The sequence below is a fragment of the Phoxinus phoxinus genome (assembly GCF_949152265.1).
Source record: "Phoxinus phoxinus genome assembly, chromosome: 10".
In the NCBI taxonomy this organism is placed as follows: domain Eukaryota; kingdom Metazoa; phylum Chordata; class Actinopteri; order Cypriniformes; family Leuciscidae; genus Phoxinus; species Phoxinus phoxinus.
Window position 1 is genome coordinate 4822538 of NC_136885.1, and position 21906 is coordinate 4844443.

The 21906-nt window shown below is 39.9% G+C and overlaps 1 protein-coding gene across 2 annotated transcripts in view; it reads right to left on the reverse strand.

Moving 5' to 3' along the window:
• The window catches only part of lars2 (leucyl-tRNA synthetase 2, mitochondrial), a 130285-nt gene that overhangs the window by 89447 nt on the left and 18932 nt on the right, over positions 1 to 21906 (reverse strand). For both annotated transcript variants that reach the window (XM_079625913.1, XM_079625912.1), the window contains exon 3: positions 11384 to 11512. In XM_079625913.1, coding sequence (XP_079482039.1) covers positions 11384 to 11512 — 129 coding nt within the window. The remainder of the gene's footprint in view (positions 1 to 11383; positions 11513 to 21906) is intronic.

Consider the following 21906-nt stretch of genomic DNA (forward strand, 5'->3'; position numbering starts at 1 on the left):
TTATATATTTTATTTACATTTAAATTAAAGCAATTCAATAATATATTAGTATAATGTTAATTAACACTTTATTTTACAATGACCTTGTTACATGTACTTACTATAGTAATAACAGTAAATTATGCATAATTACATGCAACTAACCCCCAAGCAAACCCTAATCATAACCCTATAGTAAGTACATAGTTAATTAATATTACTCAGTACTCACATATATAATTATGTAACAATTAAACCTTAAAATAAAGTGTAACCAGTAATAATAATAATACTTGTATAATTATAACAATTTAACAAATCAATAAAGACATTTATATTATAGTGTATAATATAACAAGTAATTATTTGACATAAATCATAAAACGAAGAGTATTTTCCTCAATCCTTCTCAGGTTGTAAAATATAGAAATCTGCATAAATACGGTATCATTACATTCCTGAGGATGTTATTCACAAATCTTCCCCTGAAGTTACTGTATGACTTCAGAAAACTTTGATGGCTCTTTCATAGTGTTTTTTTGTTGTTGTTTTAGACATACACACATGATCACTATGAACTATGGAAAAAGCCGCATGCTAATTCTTCCGAAATTCTCCTTTTGTGAAGGCTTCATGAGAGAGTAAATGTTGGATGCACTGCTCCTTTAAGTGAACAGACTCTTTGGGGACAGAGTGAGTGGAGGAGGAGATGCGTAACCCTGGCAACTGGCTGCATCTCATTCGTTAAGTGAAGACAATAAACATTAATAAACCAGCACAAGCACCCATTTCAACTGTCATATATAACATTCACTAACAATAAACTACTGACATACCTTACGTTTAAACACAAGAGGACTGTCTTCCTTTCTGACGAAGGGTTTAAGAAGTCGTTGATTAATCGCGGTGCTAACCTAGTTATACAAAGTCACTGTTAAAGGATAATTCCGGTATTTAACACCTTGAGTCTATATTGTAATTTGTTTTGGATGAACAAGAGTGGTGGACAAATTTTTTTTGACAATGGTTCCTCTCTCGAGTTTTTGACTATAATAGAATTGGCCATGGACCCATTTAACATTGGAGTCAATGGGCATGTCCGAAAATGTCATTAAAACAGCCAATAATGTTCGTTTACAAAACTGTTAAACTCACCGAGTGGTTAGTGGTGTTCGTTGATGATTATAAACAATATATCGTCGCAATATATGATTCCAATCCGTTTATTTTGCTATAGTGGAACTATTTTTTCAGACACTTCACAACCGTGTAACTTCCGCTCAATATTTGAATCTGAAGCGTTAGCACACTCCCGACCACTTGATGGCGATAACCGATGTTTATGTCTCGCGGGACACTCACGGTCACAGTCGAGTTCAACTTCATATTACAAGTAACAATTAATGAAGGTTTTGTTTGTTTATTTGGCTTACTCTCCCGGAGCACAGTTGCTCTGCTCGCTAGCCTTATGAGAAACGGAAGCGAGCAAAAAGACTACATCGACCAAATGTAAACAGCCCCGTTTCCGTTTCCGGTAGCGCATTTATATTAACGAGCACTCAGTCCTTCAACAGAATTCAATGGGATTTTACAAAATGACGAATAAAACACAACAGAAACTGTATTTCGCAACACTTTTTGTTTCTGGAACATCAACGAACACCACTAACCACTCGGTGAGTTTAACAGTTTTGTAAACGAACATTATTGGCTGTTTTAATGACATTTTCGGACATGACCATTGACTCCAATGTTAAATGGGTCCATGGTCAATTCTTTTATAGTCAAAAACTCGAGAGAGGAACCATTGTCAAAAAAATGTTGTCCACCACTCTTGTTCATCCAAAACAAACTACAATATAGACTCAAGGTGTTAAATACCGGAATTATCCTTTAATATGTTGTTAGTGGAGCTTCCTAAAGAAACTATCACTATTGCTCACTCTTAAGGGGCAGATTGACTAAACAGGGCAAATTAAGATATTTTTAATGAAATACGAGAGCTTTCTGACCCCACATCGACAGAAGCGTCATTGCAACTTTCAAGGCCCAGAAAGGTAGTAAAGACATCGTTAAAATAGTCCATGTGACTCCAGTGGTTCAACCTTAATGTTATAAAGCGACGAGAATATGACTTTATTCAACAATTTCTTCTCTTCTGTGTCAGATCTCCTACGCTATTTGCATAGTAACTGTAGTGCAGCACTTCAGGGTTTTACGCCAGAATGCCGGCTAATTATTGGCCGACGCTGGTCACGTGAGCACCACGACACATGCGTGTGATGCTGACGCAGATTCGTTCATTAACATGAACAAATATTTTTTCGAGTCATTTCGTTGATTTAAGGAGCTTTAAATGTTACTTTTAACAGCCAAATTCCCCGAACACATCCACCTACGCAATATTTATCATATTCTGAATTAAGAAATCATTATAATGCAGTCAAAAATGATTTACAGGGAACATCAATAATTACTTTACCTTCCGATTCTTTCGTTCATTTGTCACGTGACAGACGCAATGAACATGAACTCCTGCTAGTGTGTGAAACGTGTGTGTTGTGGTTTTCTGGGGAGGTGGAGTAACTATTATGTGTCCCTTTTGTTTTGAGATTTCTTATTGTTTTGATGTTGTTGTTTTACATGTTTGTTATTTAATCACCTCTATCTTTATTTTTTTATAGTGCAATAAATAAATAAATTGTACACTTTGAAAAAAACATTTCCATTCTATTCGGGGTTTTCTTCTTCTTCTTCTTCTTTTTTTGCTTAAATCAGGGTTTATAAGTAAACAAGGACTGACATTTTTAAAATTAGGGTTAAGAGTTTTATGAGTCTCACTTCACCAAAGTTGGCAAACCTGGAAACAGGGAATCAAATCACATGACAAGAAAGAAACATGACAATGACAAGAAACAAAACCCAAACCGTGACAGTAGGAGATCTGACACAGAAGAGAAGAAATTGTTGAATAAAGTCGTTTTGTTTTGTTTTTTTGCGTCAAATGCATTTTCTACCTCTGTTTAGTTCAGAATTGAGGGAGAATCGTGATCTCTAGCTATTTGAAACCAAAAATTGTGATTCTCAATTTATCCAGAATCGTGCAGCTCTACCACCCATGATGTTACAAACATAAATCACATAGTATGTGTGTGTGTGTGTGTGTGTGTGTGTGTGTGTGTGTGTGTGTGTGTGTGTGTGTGTGTGTATATATGAGTAAGCACTGAGTAAGCACATCTTTGACAGAAACACGGAGAAAACAACGTATTGACACAGCAGTCAAACACTAGAGTCAATCACGGCTAAGAAAACGCACTCGCAGACAGCTGAGAGGTTGAGGACTGCGAATCATCTGCTAAAAGAGTTACCAGATAATGCCAAACACCCAATCATCTGCGAGATAAGAGAGCATCAGCAGGCTCGGACTGAAGCTGAGGACGCATTAAAGCTCGTGCTCCGTTACATTATGAGCACGGAAAACGTCTGTGCAACTCTCGTGATACGACGACACACTCTGCTTGAAAAACTAATTACCAACAAATAATAAAACCACAATGTAAAACTGTTCAATCTACTCCACTTTCCTGCAATGCTGCAGCTTTAAAGTTTGTGTTCTTTTCATTTAGGTAAATGGTCACGCTTGGTCGTCTTTACATGATACAAATTCACAGGTCAGGATTCATCAAACTGAACTTTAGAGCGCATGAGCTCGAGTTGACTTTTCTCTTGCATTCATATTTGCTTGAATGGAAGTCAATGGAAAGAAAAGTGTGAGCTCCTCTTAACACTAAGGCCTCATCCACACTACTGCGTTTTAGTTTAGAAACGGAGAATTAAAACGAACACTATCTCCGTCCACACCAGCGTTTTAGCTGCGTATTAGAATTGATCTCCATCCACATTAAAACGACTGAAAACGCGGATCACGTGACCACTCACCAACACTGGGCCTGGCGTGCCGGTGTAAACTGCCGCATGTAGGCGGTGATAACATTGTAAAATGCATTATTTACTTGCACAACAGCTGCTAGCAAAGACATCAACGTCAGTAACGCTTGTAATTCGTTATCCATGTTGCAGTCACGAACGTTACGTAGTCCAGGCTGTTTTTGTATGTTTTCTTCCCGGGGACGGGTCATGTGACGGGTGGCTGACGAATCAGGGAAGGATACGCCATGACTGATGACACCCGATCATAGAGCCGAGCGTGAGCCTCTGCGTCAGCGTTTCTAAAGTCCTCCGCTTTGACCGTCTTCACTAAAACGCCCTCGGAGATTCAAAACGCAAAACGGGGTCGGCAGCGTTTCTAAACTTCTCCGCTTTAGGTCTTCGTTTTTGCCGTTGTAGTCTGGACGGGAGGTGCAAACGTAGCAAAAGGTCTCCGTTTCTAATCGAAAACGCAGTAGTGTGGATGGGGCCTAAGAGTGAATGCTTAGTTCACTGATCAATACATATTGACCAATAAAGTATCTAAACATCACACAATAAGCCTTGCCTAGATGCCAAATAGGAAACTCTCATTTGGTGGTTTGGCATCAATGCAATGTTAAAAGAACAGAACAAAAACTTTATATACATGTACACAAATGTTTTCAACACTGATAACAATCATAAATGTTTATTGAGCATCAAATCATCATATTACACTGATTTCTGAAGGATCATGTGACACTGAAGACTGGAGAATGATGCTGAAACTTCAGCGTTGATCACAGGGATAAATCATTTTAATATATTCATAAAGTCTTTTTTATTTTTATTAAATAAATGTAGCCTTGGTGAGCATAAGTGACTTATTTCAAAAACATTAGAAATTGTAATGTTTTCAAACTTTGGACAGATACTGTATTGTATTTTGTTCATCTTTTTCGACTGAGCACTAAAGATCTGCTCGATTAAGTCATCGACTGACTAAGCATTGAGGCAGCCAGGCTTTTTCTTTTACTTGTTAAATATGTAAGAACAAACATCGCAGTTGAAGTCAATGATAACATGCTGCGATTGAGAGTCGCTCACATCGTTCAGTTTGTCGGCCTGTTTCGTTGAAGCGGTCGAAACTGAACACTGTCAATTCCAATTCAATCGACAGCAGCGCTTCGTCAGGCTCCATTAAATCATCACACACTCAGTGCTGTGCTTACAACACACACCAGATGCTGCCTGTCCTTTGAGGAGAGAGGGATTCGTCACGGAGAGGACAGAGATGGATATGAGAGAGAGAGAGAGAGAGATAGAGAGAGAGAGAGAGAGAGAGAGAGAGAGAGAGAGAGAGAGAGAGAGAGAGAGAGAGAGAGAGAGAGAGAGAGAGAGAGAGAGAGAGAAAGAGAGAGAGAGAGAAAGAGAGAGAGAGAGAGAGAGAGAGAGAGAGAGAGAGAGAGAGGAGAGTGGGAGAGAGGGAGAGTGGGAGAGAGGGAGAGGGAGAGAGAGGGAGAGAGGAGAGAGAGAGGAGAGAGAGAGAGAGAGAGAGGAGAGAGAGAGAGGAGAGAGAGAGAGAGAGAGAGAGAGAGAGAGAGAGAGAGAGAGAGAGAGAGAGAGAGAGAGAGAGAGAGAGAGAGAGGGAGGCTGGGAAACAGAGAGAAGCCCAAGGATGTGTGACATTAATGCACAGTAATATTGTAATTATTGTTTTAACGGTGTGCAAGCTGACATTATCGAGAATGTTACTCGCTTTAAACAAAAAGCAAACAAAAGCACATTTTCCCCCTGTAAGTTACGTCTTGTCATATAGTTAAAGGGGTGGTTGAGTATGATTTCACTTTTCTAACTTTAGTTAGAGTGTAATGTTGCTGTTTGATCATAAACAACATCTGCAAAGTTACAACGCTCAAAGTTCAAAGCAAAGGAAGATATTTGCTTTTAAAGAAAAGGACTACAACAAACGGCTGGTGGGAACTACACGACATTCCTCCCGGGTTAGTGACATCACCAACCCTAAAATTTACATAAGCCCCGCCCCCTGAACTAGGGCTGAACGATATATCGTTATCGTATCTATATCTCGATATGAACTTTCAAGATATTACTATCGAAAAAAGCAACGATATCGACGATATAGATTCCCCCTCTCCGCGCTCGCCCTGCATACAACTCTGGCAGTCACAACAAACATCAGTTTTACGAGTGCCTTTGAATGCACAGCTAAAGCCAGCGCGCACACACTACCAGGGACGTGGGAACTATACTGTGATGGGGGGGCGGCGTTTCCATGGTGACGCGTCATTGCTTGTCACGTGACACACCGCAGCAGCAACAGCGCTGAATGAATGATGACCTGCTTTTATGACATTTTTCCTTTTTTATTCAGAATATTCACAAATGTGTTAGCTATGGCATGAAATATCTGATATTCCGATTGTCAAATACATGCAAGTGGAAGTATATTGTTGTTTAAACACCTTTATAACGATCGCGTTAGTTGAGCTGTATGCGCGATGGGTGCCGCCGTGTTAGTTTGTGCCGCAGACGCAGTTCAGAGTATCGGATCTGTTGGATTTACAACCTCTATGTTTACAACACGTGAATTCATCCACTTCTCCCGAAATACTTAAAGTTGGCTGGTGAACTGGGAATAGAATAGAGTAAACACTGGAGTTACTTACACAGTGTATCTGATATGAATAAAACGTGTCGAATTATAATGGAAAGGATTATTATTATTATTTAGGATTATTTTTTTGGTAATTTATGTTAATGTTGACTTGTTCTTAAAAATAAAACTATACTTTCCACATTTTTTTGTATTATGATCTTTTTATTTTTCTGAGAAATGTTTGGTTTTCACCGAACCCCGTAGTCATATCGTATTGTATCGATATCGAGATATCTGGCATGAAAATCGAGATATGAAATTTTGTCCATATCGTTCAGCCCTACCCTGAACACAGGGTCCATGTTGAGAAGAGGGAGAGTTGTTGTAGTCGAGCACATTTGTGAGTCAGCTCAAACTTTAGCATCCGTCTTTTCACACGCAATAGAAAGTCACTCTGTGTGCGTCTCACAACAGTTCCTATACGAGCGATTTATAGATTACCATGACAGAATATGCTAATTGAAGACAGTTAACTCCACATCAGCAACATAAACTCATCAACTAACCATTCAGAGACGTCCTGTTGCTTCTACATGTTGTCACTTCTTCTTGAGTCTCTCCATCTTTGTCTGACTCCGTTTTAACATTAAACGCAGAACAGTTTCTGTAATTTTAGTGTGTGTCTGCGTGAGGTAATCGCAGCTGCTAACACACGCGAGCTCTTGAAGCTCCGCCCCCTGTGCCGGGAGCAGCAGCTCATTTGCATTTAAAGGGACAGACACAAAACGGTGCGTTTATGCTCACCCCCAACTGACAACTTTAACATGCTACATAAAAATATCTGTGTGGTATTTTGAGCTAAAACTTCACACACACACACACTCTGGGGACATCAGAGACATATTTTACATCTTGTGAAAATGGCATTTTACCACCCCTTTAAATAATGTCACACAAGCTGTTTTTTCCCTTAATATCAGCACAACTGCAATTGTCATATTGATTTTATTATAAACAGCAGCTGCGTTTACATGGACCCTAATAATTCCTAATAAAGCCCAATTGGAGAAAAGTCACATGTAAAACCACGTCAATCTGATTTAAATTTCATTCGGATTGAAAGGGGTTTGAACCTTTTCTGATCCAGTCGATAGCACTGCGCATGTGCAATGACGTAGAAATGGTGTAATGATGTATGACCATTCCGGTCTCTCTCTCTCTTGAATCCCACACGGACTTGAACTGCACTTCATCGACAGGCTCTAAGAGTCAATCCCATAAACCAACTTTACAGCAGAAAAAAATATTTTTACTGCCTAGTGCAAAAAGTGGTTTTGGTCTATATAGCTAATTTTGCCCTTCATGACGACTGTGAGGGGGGTGATTTTTTTTATAACTCATCCGTTTAAATAATATTACGCCTTAAAGTTCGGCGTATAATTAATTGATCTGTGAAGTAGAGGAGAACAACGTCCCATCAGTTCTTGTTCCGAACTCTCATCCACAGACGGCTTGTTTCGGGCACGAGACTGTGATAAACACAAGCAGCACCGCACAACGGTTCATGTGCTCGTCATCTTCTAATTAGGACCCCAAATCAAAGAAAAAAGGAATGTAGGAGAATACCTTGTGACAAACGCACACATCAACCCAATCACTCTGTTTATAGTTCATGTAAACACTACGTTCGGATTCATCCATCAGAATTAATTCATTAAGACTGAAACGAAAGGTGTCCATGTAAATTTAGCTATTGTGAGTTAAATTTTTTACAGCATAACAAATGGGTTTATTGGGTGATTTAATAACTCATTAAGACAGTGACATGCCGCCACCTACGAGCGGCTTCAGTTTATGCAATTGAAAAAGCATCCAAGCCACGTCTGAGCTGCATTAAACAGTCTGTGTAAAATACATCTAAATGCCTCTTCAGATGCAGCTTCTGCGCCACTTCTGCAGTGCAAAGATGGATTTTAATTGTAATAGTTATCTTATTCTAATTTAATTTATTCATTAAAGGTACACTATGTAACTTTTTTGTGATATATAAACCTACCAACGTCCGTTGCCATGATTTTTTAAATGACTTATTGCGAGAGGAAAAAATTACGTTTTAGTCGCATAACATCAGTTAATGGAAACGCCGTCATTTCGCAATAGTTTTGTATCGATATTTAGAAGAATAAGAAGAAAAAAAACGCAAAAGTTTTGTGCAAATCGGCTATTGATTCGTTTTATGTACATTTGCTCACCTGTCTAATAAAGTACATGTAAGAGCGGCGTCTCTGTCGAGTCGAAGTTTGTCGCGGATGCTAGCTCTCGCCGTCTTGAAAACGCCACGCTGATATTGATCCATTTTATTTCAACTTTTTTCCCCAAAGTCTGCTTGCCATGGTCCATAATGTTTGAACAAAACAACAACAGCGTGAGCGTGCCGCTTGGCGTAACCCAGTTGTCCACGTCTGTCGCCATGGTTACTATGGCAGTACGAGCGGAAACCGAGGGTAACCCGGATATGACTGGCGACAAGTGAACACCTGCTCACACGTCCCGGTTCCTTGGTTAAAGCAATTTTCTCACGCTAAAACATTTTCTATCATTTGGGATATTGTCAGTAATCAACTAAACAAAATATATAACACTGGCCTAGTGGTTTTTGGATATTTTACTGCAGAAATCCTACATAGTGCACCTTTAAATGTAACAATTTGACAAAATATGATGCATGCATCTAACAAGGTTAGAAAAAACTAAATGTAAAAATCTGTTTTTATTTCTACAAACACTCAAACACATTGTAGTGGAAAACTTAATTTCTGTTGCAGCTGAAAACTAACCACGGCACAGAACATGAAGAATATGACAAGCTTGAGAAGTCAGGTGTCCATGGCAGTCCCAAACCAGCCAAAGTACCAGAAGAATAATGGGAAATCTTTTTTTCCCCCCAATAATCGCACACCCCTAGGCAGACACGCTACATGTTGTGAGCTGCCTTGATCTCGACTGCATCCAAAACCATTAGAGAGTGATTTGGAAACCATGACAAACAGAAACTCAAGCAAATCTTCACGAGACTCAACTGGTTTCAAAAGAGTTAAAGTACAAACCAGAAGAAACTTATACTGTTTACATTGCATTAGATATTTGAGTAGCAGTCTAGCAGAACTGTTATTAATACCAAGATGTTACTGCAATATGTTAATATGCTAATTAGTTACCAAGATGACATTAAAGGAACATTTTGCTATTTCACAGTGTGTTTGTTTCACAGTGTGGAACTCTAGTTTGCCTGTTTTGAGTCTAATTCTAATTCTAAAAAAGAAATTAATAAGTAAGCAATAAGGTACGAGAGGCTGTGCTGTATCGTGAATAAGTCACGGCTGAAGGGCGTTGTTAGGCACGAGGCGAAGCGGAGTCAGCTGTGACTTATTCACGATACAGCACTCGACTTATTGCTTTTATAAAACGGTTACCACACAATACAACTTTTAAAGCCAAAAAATATGTATCTATGCAACTTTCATGAAGTAAAATCACTAAAAGCCTTCCTTCCGCTGGAAAAAATAGTCCCTGACCGTAAACAGCACCAGAAGTTACACACATTATTTCATCAATAGATGGCGGCACAGACTGTGTTTATGAGCGAGTCAGTCCGTAGAGAAGACTTTTACAGTGAAAGGACTCAAACTTGTGATCACGGAGAAGGAAGACGACACTGACAGATGACTATGGGCACGGGAAAACCCCTTCACTGTTAAAAGGACAAGATATCGCAGCGCGGACATTCAAACAATTTTTTTATTTTTTATTATGAATATATAGGACTGACCTGAAGGAAAATGCTATATCTGCTGTAAATGCAGGAACACTCGCTTACTCTACTATACTCTACTATAGCTTCAATGTACAATATCGATGAGATCAAACATTGTGTTTACGTTGCTAAGAGTGGTTGCTAGGGGTGTTGTGTAGCGATACATAGAACCGTTGGGTGAAGCGGTCATAGCCGTGTTTTATCGTGAATAAAACACAGCTATTGGCCAATCAGAATCAAGGATTTTGATTGGCCAAGAATCTGTTTTATAAAAGGAATTAAAGAACCTTTCATTTAAAAAATAGACCAACCCAGGCTCAAATAGGTTAATGCTCCATTGCGCTTGAAAATAATGTGCCACGTGACCTACACCAAATCCCAAATATTTACACATTTAATCCTGAACAAAAAAAGCAACTGATCCATTTGAACTTGCTTCTACAAGTCTTTGAGCTTATCATGACTCGTGTTCAAGTGCAATGCTGTACCAGATGCGAACTATACATCTCTATTATAAATCATGTGTCAAATTTCCAGCAGAATGACTCGTCTATATTTTATTTTATGTACGGTTAGCATGACATACAATTAATCATGCAGTGATATCAACTCGGGTCACAGCACCCACCCCTAGACAACATCCTCCATCAGTCCAGCGTCAGGATAATGATGTCCGTTATGACCTGCCGTTCCTTGTTATGAACTGACAGCATATTTCAGAAACATTCACACAGATGATCACATCAGGTCTTCGGCGCCGTGAGCTTCAGGCTTTAGAAAGTGCGGTTTTCAAAAGCTGTGAGCACATTCTGAACATAGACCAAGTTTGAGGAGCCGCTCTAATTAAGAACATATTCACACCGTTTCCATTATTCAGACATCTCGTAATTAAAACACACATCAGTCCAGCAGACCTCGACTGCAGCTTTTACTTTCATGGGAATGTGTTTCGGTATGTCTGTGTGTAGGTGGGTGAATATAAAAATGGATCAAACTGTGTGTGTGTGGCGGTGACAGAGCAGAGTAAATTCTGATATTACTGTTTTTAAGAGTAAAATTACCTGATGGCCCCGCATCCTCTGGAAGTGGCTGATGGTGTCGCTAATGGTGTAAACCCTCACGTGACCCATATGCAGACGACCCGACGGGTACGGGAACATGGAGAGGACGTAGAACTTCTTCCGGGAGCTCTAAACATGAAAAACAAGAGTTATTCTGTGCCTTTTCCTATTAAGTAGACAGATTTTTTTTTTTTTTTTTATAATTTCTAAAAAAAAAGGGTTTCAAGATTTGGAGCGTGTTCACACTTGTAGTTCAGTTCGCTTGGTTAATTTGGTCCGAACCAAAAAAAATTTATTAAGTCCTGGTCCGCTTGGCGCTAAGCGTTCACATTGGCATTTTAACACCGAACCTAAAGGCATAGGAATATGTTTACAACCTGATTGGTCGGGTTTTATGATGTATATCTCGCGACGGAACTTACTGAACATCCAAAACAACACTGTGTTCTGGGATAAATGCGCTCGCTGTATGTGTGTAGCTACATGATGGTATTTTGACCAACTGAGAACTCGTGAAGACCTTGTAAAATGTGTAAAGGAGAGAAAACAGCGCCAGGAATCCCTCCGTCACACCCTACCGAACTGTGACGGGTAACATCACGACTATGATGAGAAAAAACAGGAATGCTTGAGCATTCGGTCCTTTTTAAGATCACATCTTCCTGTTTTTGGTTCGTTTACATGTCTTTGGTCCGTGTTCGTGTTGTGTTCATATTTCTTTCAAACCGCACCAGAAGTGGAAGTGGATCGAGAGACCCATCTTTTCAGCGTCTCGGTCCGCTTGTTCGATGCGCATCAGGGTTTAGATGGCAGCGTTCACACTTATTCAAATGAACCGCACTAACAGAGCAGTGATGCGCGGGCTCAATGTATAAACAACCCGCACCCGACCGACGTTTTCAACTAACCCGCCCGCAACTCGGACCGAAAAAAAAAAAGAAAGAAAATATTGTACCCGACCCGCATTTTTTAAAAGTAGTAAATGCTCATCGTAGCGTTAGCAGGAATCCCTCCGCCACACAAACCGAGATCTGCTGTGAGGAGACGCGGTTCTGATGCCGGTACCGAACTGTGACGGGTAACATCACGACTATGATGAGAAAAAACAGGAATGCTTGAGCATTCGGTCCTTTTTAAGATCACATCTTCCTGTTTTTGGTTCGTTTACATGTCTTTGGTCCGTGTTGTGTTCATATTTCTTTCAAACCGCACCAGAAGTGGAAGTGGAAGTGGATCGAGAGACCCATCTTTTCAGCGTCTCGGTCCGCTTGTTCGATGCGCATCAGGGTTTAGATGGCAGCGTTCACACTTATTCAAATGAACCGCACTAACAGAGCAGTGATGCGCGGGTCAATGTATAAACAACCCGCACCCGACCGACGTTTTCAACTAACCCGCCCGCAACTCGGACCGCAAAAAAAAAGAAAATATTGTACCCGACCCGCATTTTTTAAAAGTAGTAAATGCTCATCGTAGCGTTAGCAGGTCAACTGAGAGAAGGCCCACTTTTGGAAAAGTGTGAAAGCCCTTATGAGCGCAAACTGTTCTTTTTCTGAATGCTGTATGATATCGCCAGTGTTATGTAATAAAGGCTTGATTTAGCCTATTCATTTATTTCGTTTCATTTTCTTAACAATTAAGATGCTGCATGCGTTTATCCAGTCTAATTTAAGTGTGCGTCTCTTCCCCGACTTTCCCAACAAAACTCCCCCCCGCCCCCTCTCAGAAAATACATAAAACTGACATTACTGAGCTATATGCGTTTAAACGTAGGCCTAGCCTATTAATGCCAATGGCATTGCTCAGTTCAACGTGTTGGGAAATCAGGCATATATTTTATAAAGCTTTTTCAGCTTTTATTCAAAAGTTAATAACGCTCAACATTCAAAAGGTAAATAAGGATTTCCCACTGTCATCTCTGCCTGCAGACTGAGCTCGTGCGTCATCTTCGCGCCAGTTATTCAGCCAATAAAGTGTAGACCTATGTATTTCATAGAAAATTGTGTCTAGTAATACAAAGGTTTAATTGACATCTTTATTTCAAACGACCCGACCGACCGCGACCCGAATATCATAAAAAATATTTTTGGATGACTCGCGGACCAACCCGCGCATCACTGTAATGGAGCAATCGCACTAGAATTTACTTTAACCAAACTAAACCTGCCAAGTGTGAACACACCCTTAAAGTTGTAAAGAAATTATTTGTGTTCAATACAAGAAGCAGTTTTGGCATAATATGGATTATCACAACAGCAACAACAAAAATAGCAGGTTTGCACTGCACAACATTAAGGAGATCAGAGCGTGAACAGCTTCTCATCCAGACCCTTTTCTAGATCCTAGACTGGACTATTGCAATGCTCTCCTGGCTGTGCCACCAAACCTCTGCAAATGACCCCGGACACAAAAGAGCCCACGCCACAGCTGTGTCCATCTCTCTGCACTGCATGGCTTCCGGTTCTGCTCGCATCGAGTTCAAGACATTGATGTTTGCCTATACAGAGGCTCCTCAATCCCTCGCTCTCTCCTACGAGTCTACATCTATGGTCTACATCTCCTCCAGAAGCCTGTTAGTGAGCAACGCCTCATGGTTTCACCGCAGAGAGACACAAAATCACTCTCGAGGACGTGGAATGATCTTCCCAACCACATCCGGACAGCCGAATCCCTCACGGTTTCCAAGAAGCATTATGAAAACTCATCTCTTCCGTGAACACATAACCGCATCCTGCTAATAAAAATAAATACATAAATCTTCTCTACCACTATTCCTTAAGCCCTCACTGTTCTAGCTTGTACTATGTTGAACGATGACTGAAACTTTGTATTACTGGCACTTCTCGTGTTTATGAATCACTTGTTGTAATCCTCAACTGGATAAAAACATCTGCTAAATGAATAAATGTAAATGTAATCATTTTGACTGATTTCCTTTAAAAAAAAAAAAAGAAATGCAATGTTCTGGTGAGGCACCTATACTGAAAGTTAACACGACCAATTTTTGCAGAATGTAAATAGAAATGTGAATCTTATAAGTTTATAAATGCACTTACATTAATTATTCAGATAAAACAGTTTTTTAGGTCTGTGTTGTTATGGCAATGAAATAAAATTGGATATAACTTTACACAGGAAAGGTTAAGTAATTTTTCACACAAAAATCATGTTAACTCACATATTGTGGCTATACTTTTGAAACAGGATTTTTTTGTTTACAAAATTGGCAAGCATTCACTGTAACAGAGTTTTTTTTAGAGACTTTTTAAATAAGAGACTTATTTTAGAGGAGAAGAGAAGTCGAAATTAATTTTGTGAAGAGCTTAACGTGTTGAAAACAGAATATTCCTAATAAACAGATTAAAAATATAATGACATTTTTTTTTGTGCACTGGTAATATTTCTAGACTAAAATTGTACTGCTGAATTATCCATATTTTTTTTATTTGTTGTTTTTCTTTATAATTTAGAAGTTGTCTGTATTACGTAGATTGTGTTTAACACACAAAAGAATTATTATCAGTTCAACACACAGAGTTAATTCTACAATACAGAGAAATTCTACTTGCTTTAACAAAAAAACTGGTATCAGTATCGGTCGATTCTCAGAACTTTTGGTATCGGATCGGATCGATTCTGAAAAAAAGTGGATCGTTGCATCCCTAGTCTGACCAACCCTTACAAAAATGGTACTATGATGGAATCAGAAATTCTGCGCACAAAACGTGGAGTCTCTCAGCATGCGACCGCAAATTCAGTTCTCCTTCACGGCTTATTGAGCTTGAATGGTCGATACACATGCAATTCATTTAAAATGCCCATGGTGTGGAGTACTCATGTAAACACAGCCGGTTATGTCTCGAGTGAAAGTAAACAGTTGGGTCTAAACCGGATGAGTATCAGTATAATGGATACGTGTGTGCATTTGGTCTTAAAGTGACAGCAGCCTAATAAACCTGCTGCTCTCTCCTTCATGTGAATCAAACACAATTGAAAATAACACGGCCCTTTACTGAATCACTTTTTTTTTACCTTTAAAGGGGTGGTTGATTGCAATTTCACTTTTTCATTTTAAATAGTGTGTAATGTTGCTGTTGGTGCATGAACAGTATCTGCAAAGTTGCTGCGCTGAAAGTTCAACATAAGCAGAGATATAGTCTTTTAAAAATCAGGAAGTTTAATGCCTACAAAAACGACTCAAATGGGACTACAACAAGATACTTCCCGGGTTTTATACGTAGCTAACCCATACATTTACATCAACCCTCCCTCCGGAATATGGAAAAAAAAGGGGCGTGGCCATATTTCTGCGGCTTTGTCGAAGAGGAAGAGTTATAGTGGAGAGCTGTAGCCATGCCGTCGAAAGTGTGTTATTCTCACGCAGCTGTCAGGTCTTCTGTGCTCGGGCTTCCTATGGACGCTGTAGTTCGTCAACAATGGCTAAAATTTCTGTTTGATTATGTTCCTGAAAATTACAATCGTAGCTCTATGTGCTGCGCATTTTACGGAAGACAGCTTCCAGAATCTCCACGAATTCAATGCCGGATTAAACAAGAAACTGTTACTAAAACATGAAGCAGTTCCAACTTTAAACGCAGAGGCAGCCGTTGTTGGGCCACAACCTGCAAGTAAGACTTAATAATTTTAAATGTATTTGCATTTATAATTTCAGACGTAATGTTTTAGTTTTATCAAGGACGTAAACAAATGCCAGCGCTGGCGTTAGTAGCCACTTAGTTATGCTATTTCGTGTGTTTATGACAAACGCGTACAAACATTTTGAACCTGAAACGTAAACCAATGTCAACGCTGTTTGTTTATAGTAGCCAGTTAGTTCGATGCTATTTTGTGTGTATAAGACACACGTGTATAAAGTTAAAAAAATTATATGTGATCGCAACAGCAAACTTCAGCTGCGGTATTACTCAGTCATTTATTCTGTTATATTAAATGTTTAATCAGGAGAAACCCGTATCTCAAAAGCTAACAACAGCAGTGGCATTTTCAAGTAACAGCGTATCGAAATTATTATATAATAATAATAATAAAAAAAAATTACCATTCAGAAACGTTTTGTAAGAGCCGTGTTTGGGGAGGTTCTGACTCTTCATTGCCGCTTTCTGGGTCTGATTCTGGCTCAAACTGATACGGGCGTATTGACACCATTATTTACATTTGACCGGAGCACATGCAACTTTCGCCCGTAAAGGTGATATGGGTGTGAAGTTTCCGGACAACGTGCACTACGCAGTTTAGCCAATTACAACACACCGGCCCAACTAACCAATCTGAGCCCATTGCCTGTTTCTGAGGGAGTGGTTTCATAGAATCAGGAAGTCAACCGGTCGTTCAAATCATAGACATGTATAGAAAGGCTAGATGGCTCAAGGCGGAGTCAGCTGTGTCGTCACTTGGCGGCCATCTTAGGTCAGGAGACTGCTCCCTGCTGCTGTGGACGGAAGGTGAGTGACATACGCCAACTAAAATGCTTGCTGAATTCTTGACGGATTTACAAACGGTTTGGTTTATTACAAACCTTATTAACGTCGCTATGATTTGTGCTGATGCCGATGTCTAAATTGTAGCTTCACGTTTTGAGAAACGCTTAACATTGCAGCGTAGCTGTGTATAGCCGCATCCCTGACGTATATGACACACCAAGCCGTTTGAAAATCGGTTGAAAATTGAGCAAAATATAGTTATTTCAGCACTACATGCACAATAGACTTTAATGTTATAACTGGACGAGCGGTCCTGTCCTAAGATGGCCGCCGTGTGACGTCGTCGGGTCCCATTGGCTCTCAGCGCCGGTAAGCTATCTAGCCTTTCTATACATGTCTATGGTTCAAATGACAGAGGAGAAAGCGTCTTACAATAAAGGTAAAATTTATGAAAAATAAGGCTTAAAAAAAAAAAAAAGACGAAGACATGTTATATTGCATCCCATAAACACAATCATGCAAAGAAAAAAAGCAGTAAACCACCCCTTTAATAAGAATACATTTATATTTAACTCATGCCGTGAAGACTATGCAATATTTTGTTTTTACATTTGATTATTACATTTCTGTACTAATTCGAACTACATGATGTTAAATAAATCTATTGTACCTGAAAAACATAATTTGTTTAATTCATATTTTTGTTATATTTTATTTGTCCTGTTGTTTGCAATTTGCTTATTTTTAGAAGATTACATTATCTTGATATATATCATTATCTCATCTCGTGAAATAAAAATTTGGTCATATCGCCTATCCCAAGCAACAATAATTTAGATGGTACTTATGGTAGGCCTACGTTCATGTTCTGCTTGTAATAATATTCAGGCTGGATCCTCCTGGTCAAATACATTCATGCTTAGTGAAGCGGCAACTCAAGTTTACAACTTAACATGGTGGAGTAGTTCTCACAGCAGAGCTTTACTAATATGAGGCATTCACATTACTTGTCTGAACGCAGACTGACCTGCGACATCCGCTCAGGCTCATTCATTCAGTCACGCTCTCCACAGCAGTTTTAATGATTCATGACGGCTTTGAAGAAGCTCGCCGCACTGGGCAAGCATTAATCAGCGCGGGTCAAAAAGCCCTGAATTATTCAGCAGCTGAAAGAGACAAGGACACATTTTGGGAGAGAATACATCTCCACCACATCTCGCTAAGAAGCTTTTCCCTTCGTGCCCGGGAATCAGTCTTCAGATGTGTGTACGGTGTGGAAACTCGGATAAATTTGGTACATAAACAATTGAGGTCAGTTTACACAAGAGTCGACCCTGAAATCTATTCGGAGCACAAGAGAAGCATATTTTTTATTTAAAGCACAATGACTGTGTAAGAAACACTTTGTGTAGTGAGAACATGTGAAAACAAACAGTGTGAGAAAACAATAGAGAGAAACGCTGATGTAAAACAAAGCAGATGCTGCACACACGTCTGGGGAATGAAAGCAAGAGGTGTAAAATGGTCTCGGCTCCGGGTCAGACTAATTTTAGAAGCCATGCCATGAGCGCCTTCAAACCACAGCAGAAAACCCAAACAAAGTTATTGATATCAATGAAAAGAACATATTCTGTTTTGGATGGATGGATGGATGGATGGATGGATGGATGGATGGATGGATGGATGGATGGATGGATGGATGGATGGATGGATGGATGGATGGATGGATGGATGGATGGATGGATGGATGGAGATTATGGATGGATGGATGGATGGATAGAGATGGGTGGATAGAGATGATGGATGGATGGATGGATAGAGATTGGTGGATAGAGATGATGGATAGAGATGGATGGATGGATAGAGATGGGTGGATAGAGATGGGTGGATGGATGGATGGATGGACGGATGGATGGATAGAGATGATGGATGGATGGATGGATGGATAGAGATGGGTGGATAGAGATGATGGATGGATGGATGGATGGATGGATAGAGATGGAAGGATAGAGATGGATGGATGGAGATTGATGGATGGATGGAGATGGATGGATGGATAGATAGGGATGGATGGATGGATAGAGAGATGGGTGGATAGATAGAGATGGGTGGATGGAGAGATGGGTGGATGGATGGATGGATGGATAGATAGAGATGGGTGGATGGATAGAGATGGGTGGATGGAGAGATGGATGGATGGAGAGATGGGTGGATAGAGAGATGGGTGGATGGAGAGATGGGTGGATGGATAGAGATGGGTGGATGGATGGATGGATAGAGATGGATGGATGGATGGATGGAGATGGATGGATGGATAGAGATGGGTGGATGGATGGATGGATAGAGATGGATGGATGGAGATGGATGGATAGATAGAGATGGGTGGATGGATAGAGATGGGTGGATGGAGAGATGGATGGATGGAGAGATGGGTGGATAGATAGAGATGGATGGATGGATGGATGGATGGATGCTTTTACTTTTAGCTTCAAATCAAATTTTCTAATGTTACTAACACTGAATTGTTTGTAATGCGAGTATTCTGGTTGGTTGGATAAAGTCTGATCCACACATGGAGATGTGAGCTTTCAGTCCGGCACTTTAGCGGTCTTTGAATGATGCCATTAATAAATGCAGTCAGCAACTGCAGCTCCACACAACAAAGGGAGCGACGGACGTGATGGAGAGACGTCGTGCTCATGATAGCAAAACACATCAACGCCACTGAAAGCACAATGTGCACGGCTTAAAAGCCACCTGAACAAAAGCAGCTTCTCTGTGTGAGTAATGCTTCAGCAGCCAGACTCTTCTCTCACACACATACTGTACAAAGGGTTTCCGCTGGGAGATGGAAGGGATTCTTTCAATGAAAATCTCAAAGTAGAAACATGACATACTGTAACTGTACAGGCTACACGGAGAAAATACACACTTCTCGCCTTTAAAGGGGTCATGACATGAGAAACCAAATTTGCCTTGATCTTTTGGTATATAAGAGGTCTTTGTACCATTAAAACGTCCTGCAAGTTTCATAGCTTAAGACGTCCTCCCCATTATAAACGAATCATTTATTTAATCATGCTCTAAACACAGCTCGTTCTGGATCCATGGTAAGAAGTGACGTCACGGTGCGAAGTGACGTACCAGCGTTTGCATATGAACGCCTCCAGCGCAAGACAACTACGCTCGTTTCGTATCGCCGCGCGCCTCACAAGTTTTCAGTCGACGGACAGCGAGTCCTGAATACGCTGAATCCGCAAATGTTTTGGCTGGGGGCGTCAATAATTGATGCATAGGCATTGACGTTAGCCAATCATAACAGTGGGCGTTAAAGGATAATTCCGGTATTTAACACCTTGAGTCTATATTGTAGTTAGTTTTGGATGAACAAGAGTGGTGGACAACATTTTTTTGACAATGGTTCCTCTCTCGAGTTTTTATAATAGAATTGGCCATGGACCCATTTAACATGGGAGTCAATGGGCATGTCCGAAAATGTCATTAAAACAGCCTTTAACATTAGTTTTCAAAACTGTGCAACTCACCGAGTGATTAGTGATGTTAGTTGATGTTCCAGAAACAAAAAGTGTTGCTAAATACAGTTTCTGTCGTGTTTTATTCGTCATTTTGTAAACTCCCATTGAATTCTGTTGAAGGACTGAGTGCTCGTTAATATAAATGCGCTACTGGAAACGGAAAGGGGGCTGTTTACATTTGGTCGATGTAGTCTTTTTGCTCGCTTCCATTTCTCATAAGGCGAGCGAGCAGAGCAACTGTGCTCCGGGAGAGGAAGCGAAATAAACAAACAAAACCTTCATTAATTGTTACTTGTAATATGACGTTGAACTCGACTGTGACCGTGAGTGTCCCGCGAGACATAAACATCGGTTATCGCCATCAAGTGGTCGGGAGTGTGCTAACGCTTCAGATTCAAATATTGAGCGGAAGTTACACGGTTGTGAAGTGTCTGAAAAAATAGCTCCACTATAGCAAAATAAACGGATTGGAATCATATATTGCGATCATATATCAACGAACACCACTAACCACGTGAAGGCTCCATAAGACCGACAGAAAATGAGACGTTGAGATTTTCTAGGTCAATATGACTAGGAACTATACTCTCATTCCTGCGTAATAATCAAGGAACTGCTGCCGTACCAGCAGCGCAATGATATTATAAACTTAGTGCCGGTCACGTTGGAAGTTACCGAGCTGGGGACTATTTTCAGGCGCTGTGTAATATCATTGCGCTGCTGGTACGGCAGCAGTTTCTTGATTATTACGCAGGAATGAGAGAATAGCTCATAGTCATATTGGCCTAGAAAATCGCAACTTTTCATTTTCTGTCGGTCTTAGTACACGATGTAGAAGAGTCAAGTTTTAAATAGGAAAAATATCGAAACTCTTTGGTCATTGCTTTGAGAGTGATGCTAACGGTCTAATCAGATTCAATGATTCATAAGCTATGTTAAAAGTGCTACCGCCAGACCCAGAGATCGGCTGAATGGATTCGAAAACGGTAAAACTGTTTAACTCTAGGGGAGTTGGAAAATTAGCCTATTTCCAAAAAAAGGGGAGTGTTGCTTTAAAAAGAGAATTATTATCCATACAAAGACCGTTAACAGTGACAACATCTCTCAATAAACACCATAAATGTATCATAAAAGTGTCCATAAGGCTATATTTTTATGTCATCTACACTGGGAAAAATTTATTTTTGCTGCTTGTTCAATTTACTTACTTAACCCTCAAAGACCTAGAACATTTTTGGAGCACCTGACTCACCTGTTCTTTTCTTCGTTTTAATAACCCATTATAGCAGTCAGCATCAAGTGCCATATATCATTTTAAACAGGAGAACCTGAAGTTTCCAACTAGCTCACTTAAATTCCCAATTTTACATTCATTCCATCTTGGAATGTATGAATTTACCAGATTTAAGAAAACCAGTAGCACATTTTTATTTTATTTTTTTACTCAACTCAAACAAATCCTGCTGAAGTTTGGATTTTTTCCTTTACCGGTAGATTTTTTAGATATCTAGATTAAATTAGACTACATGTAGAATTTTGACTACAT